Source organism: Curcuma longa, chromosome 21, assembly GCF_044706935.1.
Source record: "Curcuma longa cultivar G26 ecotype Majalengka, Jawa Barat chromosome 21, ITB_CL_G26_1.1, whole genome shotgun sequence".
Classification (NCBI taxonomy): Eukaryota; Viridiplantae; Streptophyta; class Magnoliopsida; order Zingiberales; family Zingiberaceae; genus Curcuma; species Curcuma longa.
The window spans coordinates 7018690-7027335 of NC_133881.1; the positions used below are offsets into that span (position 1 = coordinate 7018690).

The 8646-nt window shown below is 38.5% G+C and overlaps 1 protein-coding gene across 2 annotated transcripts; it reads right to left on the reverse strand.

Annotated features, from left to right (window-relative positions):
• Positions 1-618: 618 nt before the first annotated feature.
• LOC141815348 (alpha-1,3-arabinosyltransferase XAT2-like) lies at positions 619-2622 on the reverse strand. 2 transcript variants are annotated; one of them, XM_074703290.1, is made up of 5 exons: positions 2484-2622; positions 2290-2343; positions 2113-2190; positions 1936-2043; positions 619-1827 (listed from the first exon to the last, which is right to left on the reverse strand). In XM_074703290.1, exons 1-5 carry the CDS (start codon positions 2581-2583, stop codon positions 632-634), a joined length of 1536 nt encoding a protein of 511 aa, XP_074559391.1. In that variant the 5' UTR covers positions 2584-2622; the 3' UTR covers positions 619-631. The 2 variants fall into 2 exon arrangements, with proteins under 2 accessions (XP_074559391.1, XP_074559390.1); XM_074703289.1 differs by having other exon boundaries at positions 619-1833.
• Positions 2623-8646: the final 6024 nt, after the last annotated feature.

The window sequence follows — 8646 nt, forward strand, 5'->3', positions numbered from 1 at the left end:
GGTGCCGCGCTACGGTATATTTATAGATTTTTTTTTTAAATAGGGAGCGCAATCAAAAGATATTGAATATCTAGGTTAATCGTTATGTGTACTTTTTTATATATCCTGATGATTAATAAAAAAATTTTATTAAATTTAATCGACGCCTTAAGATTTATCCTTTTTTTTTTAATAGATAGCTAAGGCATTCAGCCGCCCCCTCCACCCTACTAGTAGCCTCACGGAGCTTGCCTCGGATGGCTAGAAATTGTTTTGACGAATGAGGAGTCCTCGTCTAGGTGCCCAGTTAATTCCACAGTTATCTTGATTTTTTTATAGAGGGAAAGGCAGAGATCAGGAGGGGGAGATGAAGAGAAGAAGGAAGAGAGACTTTTCGACCGTGATGATGAATTAGCAAGAAGCTAGGGGATGAGGGAAGAGAGACAAAAGAAAAAAATAACTTCGGACGACAAAGAGAAGCCAGAGAAGAGATATATAGGTCGAGCATTTGGCTAAATATTTTTAAAGGTCGTGTGGGTGTGGCTGAAGATTTTTTTTATAGATTTCTAGGAAATTTAGAGAAACTAATTTCCTAGCCGATTGATCGAAAGAAAAAGAAAAAGATGAGGAATATGTGAATCAATTGTAAATATTAATCTTCAATTGTATATTGACGGAGATGCTCCAGTGCTACGAGTAGAAGAGGTTGAAACCTGTCGACGTCAATCTTCACATCTTGGTGGTCCAAGTAAACTTGGCCCATCTTCTTCCACCCCTGCCGGTGGATCGACTTGGGGTCGGTGAAGACCGGATGATGCCTCGGATACTGCTCTAATAGGCTGCTCTCCTCCACGCCGATGGAGTAGTCGAGGTAGCGCAGCCCTGCGTCCTCCGACGAGTTCTTGAAGCACGACCGCGATATCTCTTCCAGATTCCCGAAGGGGATCACTTGCACCACCACTGCGCCGGTTGGAAGGTACACAAAGTTGGTCAGCCCGGCGCCGTGCAACCCCACCATGACGTCGCACGAGTTCACCACCCGCGCGAACTCCGCCACCCTCGTCATCGACTCCGCCTTCGCCACCTCCACTGCAAACCCCACCTCTTCCGCCGTCCACACCACCTCCTCTAAGTTGGTGAATTGCCGCGTGCCTTTCCGCTGGATCAGCAGCATCCGTGGCTTCTCTTCCGCACGCCACACCGGTCGGTCCCTCTCGAGACCGTACGTGACGCGCATGAGCTTTGTGAAGTCAAGCATAGAGTAGCCGCCAGGCGTCCTCTCGGGGTCAATGGACATAGGCTTGTGGCTATGGAGGCCGACGATGACGCGGCGGTGGCAGCGTACCTGCTCATCGCCGTCCCAGTACACTATCTCGTGGCGCGACAGCTGCTTCAGGATCGGGTTGTACTTGTCCACCCACCAAAAATTGCGCGTCGAGATGATGAATTGGACGTCGCCGTTGAACTGCCAGGTCGTTATGAACAGGGGAATCAGAACGTCCGTGTAGTCGTGGTAGTAGTTGCCTGTATAGCCGCCAATAACGAAGACGATGGCGGGGACCAACGTCTGGTTGACGGTGCAAGCAGGGACGACGACGCCGTGGCCGCCGCTGGACGATCGAACGGATACTTGCTTGATGTGCTGCATAGCAGACTGGTCGAACTTGCGAGCGTAAGGCTTGATCTGCCATGATTCCTCCCTTGCTTGTGAATTTAGGAGAAGGATAGTGGAGGAATTGCTGTGAATCCGAACGTCGCCGGTCATTTCGCAGACGTCCGTTCTCCAATTGGAAAGATCGCAAAGAGACTTTTTCTCTTTAATCTGTTTGCTCTGTGTTTCTTTTTGTTCTGCAACTAGAACAAATAGAATTAATCATAAACTGAAAATAATAACATATTGATACGTGAAGAAACATTGAACTCCACATTTCTGATTAGTATAAGTTCAAGATTCACCTAGCTGTGCAGTCGTTACAGTATGTTTTATGGATGTTGACTTCTCATTTAATCGGGTAATAGCATCAGCGATTGAACTGATTCCCTGGTTATCATCACCTCCACCATCTCAAACATTGAACAAAAACATTAGCATTTCTTCTTCTTTCCCGTGATAAATTCAAGTTGGAATCTCACCTAACTGTGCAGGAGTAGCATTGCCTAGCGCGTATTCATCGATGCCTGGGAGAATTCCCTCCCTTCCATGTCCTCCGCCTGGAAATTAACAATGATTTTAACAGAACTGAACAGAACAACAAACCTATCCAACTAAGAATTGTTTCTACTCAGTCGATATCAGTGAATTGTTATTACTTTCTTCGGCTTGATCGGCCCAAACTCTCCTGGTCAGAGACAATTGTTGGTTGACTGCAAAAGAGAAACTCGTCGAGGGCAAAAACAAGATAAAATAAAATAAACCAAAAAGTATCTTCGGACATTCCGCCGGCCGGGTGCATTGAAATAATCATCCCACTTCATTCTTTTCGTTCAAGGCTGAACGAAATTACCTGCAAACACAGAGACAGCAAGGAAGCAGGTCAAGACTCCAAGGGAGAGTCCCAGCAGCAAGAACAAGGCAAGCTTCCCGGTCTCCATTCTCCTCTTCATGGCTTGTTCTCGCTGCGGTTGGTCGTGGAGCTAGAGAGATCGAACGTGGCAAGATGAACCGGCAATGGAGGTAGCTAGTTCTTTTATTAGTTCCAGGAAAGAGTTAAAATCCGCCTGGCAATTGCCGTTTTTGCGATGAGATAGACGGGCTACCGAACTGTACGCCTTGTCGGGATATGTTATTAAATTGAACCTCAAAAAAATCACCTCGTACTTAATTTTTTCTTAATATCAAAATACTTACTCAAATTCTATATTTATTAAAATATATATTTATTTTTTATTATACTCCATCAACAATTGACGGTTGTTATATCATCACGGATTATTATATAGATACTCGACTGTCCTAATCGTTTCCTAAATTTTTTATACTCCATTTGTAAATTACAGTGGACTACATCAATCGATTATGTAAAAAGTACAATAAATTTATTTAAAGTGTAACATCGGATATAATAACGATTATTTTAGAGGTAGAAAATAAAAAAAATTATACATAAATACAATAAATTTATTTAAAGTGTAATATCGGATAGAATAACGATTATTTTAAGGTAGAAAATAAAGAGAATTATAAAAAAAATAAGTACAAAAAATTGAAAAAAAAAATAGAGAAAAGTCACGATGACACCATTACTAGGGTTTTTATCGAAAAAATTATTATTTAATAATCAAAACTGATCAAAAATGACTAAACATGTATATAAATAGACCGCAACTCAAACTCTAATTTGAAAAAGTCAAAATAAATATCCAAAATCTCTAAAAATAAAAAATAAGTTCGAAGTTACGGATGAAGCACTATACGATATCGGATGGACTCAAAAGTGGATTGGTATGAATTTTATTCGGTACTGAATAAAAGTCTCTGAAAGAGTTTTGATTAGCAATCGACTGTGTCTTATGCTAATACCCGAGTCAAAAGTTATAGTCTATTGAAATTTAACTCCTTATGCGTTAAAGTATTTTTAAGGTGTCCTAAATTTAATATCTCAATTTATATATGAGGGCATAGTTACGCTAAAGAAGCTATAAGAAGTGTAGTGAGTTTAGTTTGAATATGTTTGACATGTCTAAGATTATTAGTGAATTATAGTCAAAACTCGCTGTTAGTCTTAAAAATCTCAGAATCACTTCAAATCAGGATCATTATACTCTTATAAGTCTCCCAAATCATCCCCTTAGACCTGAATTTCACAGCTTATAAATTAAGAGCTATGAATTTTTAAAATATTCATAATTTTGAGTTAAGTTAGCATAAGTTCATTAAAAGACTTAGACGTGTCATACTCACTCATCAACATCACTATAGGATTTTTACGATTTCTTTAATTCAAACCATATCAAACTTTTAAAATTCTGAACATTATAGATGTGAATTTTTATCAAAATTCATTAGGACCGTAAGCACTTCATAAATATTTCAAACTAAATCATTTCTTACATCTTTCCAAGTGTAATCATGCCCTCACCTAGAGATATTTTATTAAATTTGATCCAGAAAAATTGATGAGGGTTAACATGTTTGGATCATTCTATTTCTTCTAGCTCTGGCCAAACTAGAACAAGGACATATACGTTTTGCTACGACTCGTCCTGGCTCGAGTACAGGCAAAAGTCATTGAACTCTAATTTTTTTTACTACCAGCAACAACAAATACATAGAGAAGTTGCATAGTTCAAATTCATATGTTGTAGTAGGATTCGTTAAATAGAACAAGTTCAATTGACCCTAAATTCTAAACTCTAAACCCTAAATCTCCGAGGCATAACTGAGTTGGTTACGACGCAGCAGACTTGCAGAAGAGGGCAAGAGTTCGAATCCTGGCGAAGTCAGGCAATACCCTCCTGCGTCGTGACCAACCGCAGTTTCTCGATTTATCTCCTCACAGATGATCGTGAGGCCGACCGTGTGGGGCCGCTAAGGTGGCGGATTCCACCTTTTTGCAGAAGAAGAAAAGGGATGAAGTCACAACTAAAGCCTAAATAGATAAATTGGTTGTTATATGATTGTTCTAATTAGATTATTATTAAATTAATTTTTATTTAATGTGTATTGCAAGTTTGGTCGGTATCAATATATGACTAGAAGATAGTACAAGCTAGAATACAAGCCTAGAAATGTCTTCCACATGAAAGTGATAGTGAGATATTTGAGAATTTTGAGAGCTCATAGATGATCATCTTCCCAACACAGTTAAGCCAGGCATGAGCAAGTCAGGAAAATCCCTTAGACGAATCCTAATAGAAAAGCGACCGCGAGATATTTGAGAATTTTAAGGAGAAGCACTATACACTTAAGAATATATTATATCGGAAAATGTAGGTGTAAAACCACCAACTTGAGTTTACATGCATGACTATGAAATCATGTTGGACTAGAAGGAATTTTGAAAATTAGTTTTCGTAACAAATTGGTCTACTGGGACATAAATGGTCATTTCAGGAATAAACCATTGTATATCAATTTCTTGAATAAATGAGAAATTAATATTCAAAATCATTCAAGTGATGGAAGAGATCATGATATTCATCAATTTGTTCAAGCTTGATCAAACGAAGCTCATACACAAGTGTAGTTCATGGTATTGGTTAATTGTGCCCTAAGTTGTCGAATTTGACCATGATGTTTAAATGTGGTAAAACCCTATTAGGGTTATTTGCTTATGCATTTGACATGTACGTTAAGCTCGCAAGAACTTGTCACATTGCAAACAAAGTTTGGTTGATATTACCAAAGGATGTATGAGACATTTTATGGATCAAAAATCTTAGAGATTACCTTGGGGCAAATGGTTGTGGTGTGCGATTTTCACAAATGCACGGTTGTCGTCAAACAATAAAATATCATCCACTGAGATTAGAAAGTTGATTATCAATCTAAATACAAAGCAGACTATCTAAATGAGTCAAAATCGAGAGAATTACTATCAAAGAAAATGAATTAAGAAAGCAAGAATGAGAAATTGTGAGAAAACTAATTTTAAAGAGCAATTCTAAGATTTCAATTTTACCATGATGATCGTTAATACTCTAATTGTAATTCCCTCCTTTACCTAAGTATTGATATGCTTAAAAGTAGTCTATCCTAAGATAACCAACATCTCCTCTTGAATAATACCCGTGTATCTATCCAAAAGCAATCACTTTCTCAGGAAGGCTCCTGTCACGATGTCCTATGACCCTCTAGACTTCAATCTCTTATTTCGTGAGACTAAACCAGGGTAGACCCTTTACATTTTGTAATAGTCAATAGTACTCTCGAGAGTTTTTGGACTACTTTTGCGAATAAACATTCAAGTTCGAAATTTATAGGTCAAAAAATTATATTCACCTATCAGTCCTTCCCCTTTTCCCTGTGATATATTAATGCATTTAGCACCGATAACATATAAGCATATTGAACTCGATCAAGTATCAAACACATCATGCATGCGATAAAAGAGGAGATTAATAAAACACAAATATCAATTATACATTGGGTTACTCCCTAATTCTAGAATTAAGAAACCTACTCCAAAGAGATGAAGATACAAGCAAAAAATATAGAATTAAGCATGCTAATTAAAACTCATATGAAAGAGAGAGAAGAGTAAGAAAGTTTAATCGTAGATGTTGATGTCATCTTCAGAAGATCTCCTTGCCTCCTTAGTGGATGGAATCCTTGTGGCTCATTGGAAGATGACTTTCTCCTATAGTTCAATATCATGCAAAACCCTGTTGGTGCAATCTTGCCCCAAGTGATTTGGGTTTTAATGTTTGGCTAAAAGGAGTTTAAGTTAGGCAATGTTGGTGATCTAACTTGTGTGGTTTGAGTCCATAAGAAAGTCCAGGAGTGGAGTCTTGGCATTTAGTGAAGTCCCGGAGGCGCGGCCTCTTGGCAAAGGATGAAGTCCCGGAGGCGTGGCCTCTTGGCAAAGGAAGACTTAGCACGACGAAGCTGAGGGAAACGTGTCAAGCTGGTGCAAGGAAGGGCACGAGACTTGTGGAAGACGTTTGAAGGCTTGCGTCAAGGCTAAGGGTTGAAGAAGAAGTTGGAAGGGGAGTTTCAGCTTGATCAGTCGACTGACACTGTTGATGCAATCGACTGGTGGTTGATCAGAAACACACACAGAAGTTTCAGACGGATCAATCGACTGACACTGTTCACCAGTCGACTGGTGACCAAACAGAGAGATCAGTCGAGTCCATCAGTCGACTGGTAATGGTGCAGTCGACTGATAGACTACTGTTGGGGTGACAGCTGGTCAATTAAATGCAGATTAAAGAGTCGTTGAAGTCCATCAGTCGACTAGCCCTTGGAGCAGTCGACTGATGTAGGGAAATACATAAAAGTAGAAGTCGACACCGAAAAAATTAATAGTTCATTTTCTCATCTTTCTGGCAAGACTCTGACTTTGTAAAAGTTTTCTTCTTCCTCCATACTTCACTACTCATTCTTGTGAAAGGAAGAGATCATTCTGTAAAGGTTTCTCCTCCTTCAAAGTGTTCTTTGAAAAGGAGAATTTTTATAGTGGAAAAGGTCGTCTGTGTGTGTGGATCCTTGGATTAGTCATCTCGTAGAGGTGGATACCAAGTAAACAAACCGGGTTAGAGATTCTGCTTTTCTTTTCTTATTTTTATTTTGCTTTCGCTAATAATTTCGCAGGAAAGATCAAAGAATCTCTATTCACCCCCCTCTAGCGAACGCATCGATCCCAACAAACCCTTGATAGGGAAGGGGAGATCCCTTGATCCCAAATTACCTCAAATAAGTGCCCCCTTGATTTTTTTTATAGCCTCAAAAGATATAAAAAATTAACGAACTTTCCTAACAACTTGGGGGTGCCACCATCCTATTTTAACACACCACGATCGTGTCAGGTGACATGTCAAGCTGTGGTTAGTGCTGAAATTTCTTCATCAAGGCAACATAATGGGGCATGACTATGTCAGGGGACACGATCAGGCCGTGTTTCATGCTGGACATCCTTATTATTGCTCTAATATTCATTCTACCTCCATGGGTGATGGACAGTTGTGCCAAGTGCCACGGCTAAATCATGCATCATACTGAAACACTCTCTGTAGGCTTTTTGTCTTCAAATGCACTTTAACTCCAAGATTTTTATGTCCTATCAATAAAATACACAAAGAAAAGTTCTCCGTACTAAAATGAAAAAAAAGAATACAAAAACTAGGAAATTGTACAAAATATACTCATGTAATAAAATAAATGCATGTTAAATGATACCAAAAATATGTGCATGAATTACACACATCAAATACCCCTAGATTTAAATCTTTACCTATCTTTAAGTAAAACCTGCAGTAGAAACTTATATGTGTGAATGAAACAACACAATCCCTAGCAAGTTCATTTAATTCTATCTAGTAGTTCTATTAATGAGTAAGGACACATGAATCATCTCACTATGACCTAACTTGAAAGTTCTCTGTGCACTATGCAAAATGACTCAACTCTAAAGCATCAATTACCAATCTTAGTTCTGGCACAAGAGGCACTTACCTTCCACACGCAAGGATCGTTCCCCTTAATACTTTGCATTGTCTACATAAGTTTTAAAGGAGCACTTGATGTCGAGGGAAGCTAATAGGTATTTTTTTAGTAACTTCGAAATCTCAAAGGGGTACCTAGTCAGTATTCCTCCAGTAATCACTATGTCTCAAAGGGGTACGATATCGCTTCTACTAATTGTCAAAACATATTTTTCTTCACATTTTCAAAAATAAAATTTGTTTCCTTTCTTTCCTGAGATCCTCAACTTACAGTAACCAAAATATAATGGGGTCCTTTAGGAAATCAAGGCACTAGTCCAATATTATAAATAGTAACTATTCTTGGATATATCAACTCTAAAAATCAAGTATAATATGAAAAGGAGATATTAAACAAGTAGGTCAATAATGAAAATTTTCTACTCAATAATGCTCATGTATTATTGCTACAGATAGGATAAAATGAATCGACAAAGATATGAGCATACTTTTCACGAAAACATAAAGTTCATTATGCTAATATCGTTCTAGAAGAAACAAACAAGTAAATACATGATGGAC

Coding starts and splice junctions, on each gene's coding strand:
- LOC141815348 (XM_074703289.1), bottom strand. CDS start 2,583: ATGAAGAGGAGAATGGAGACCGGGAAGCTTGCCTTGTTCTTGCTGCTG. Junction 2,344..2,483: donor TGCTGTCTCTGTGTTTGCAG/GTAATTTCGTTC, acceptor TCTCTTTTGCAG/TCAACCAACAATTGTCTCTG. Junction 2,191..2,289: donor GGCCGATCAAGCCGAAGAAA/GTAATAACAATT, acceptor GTTAATTTCCAG/GCGGAGGACATGGAAGGGAG.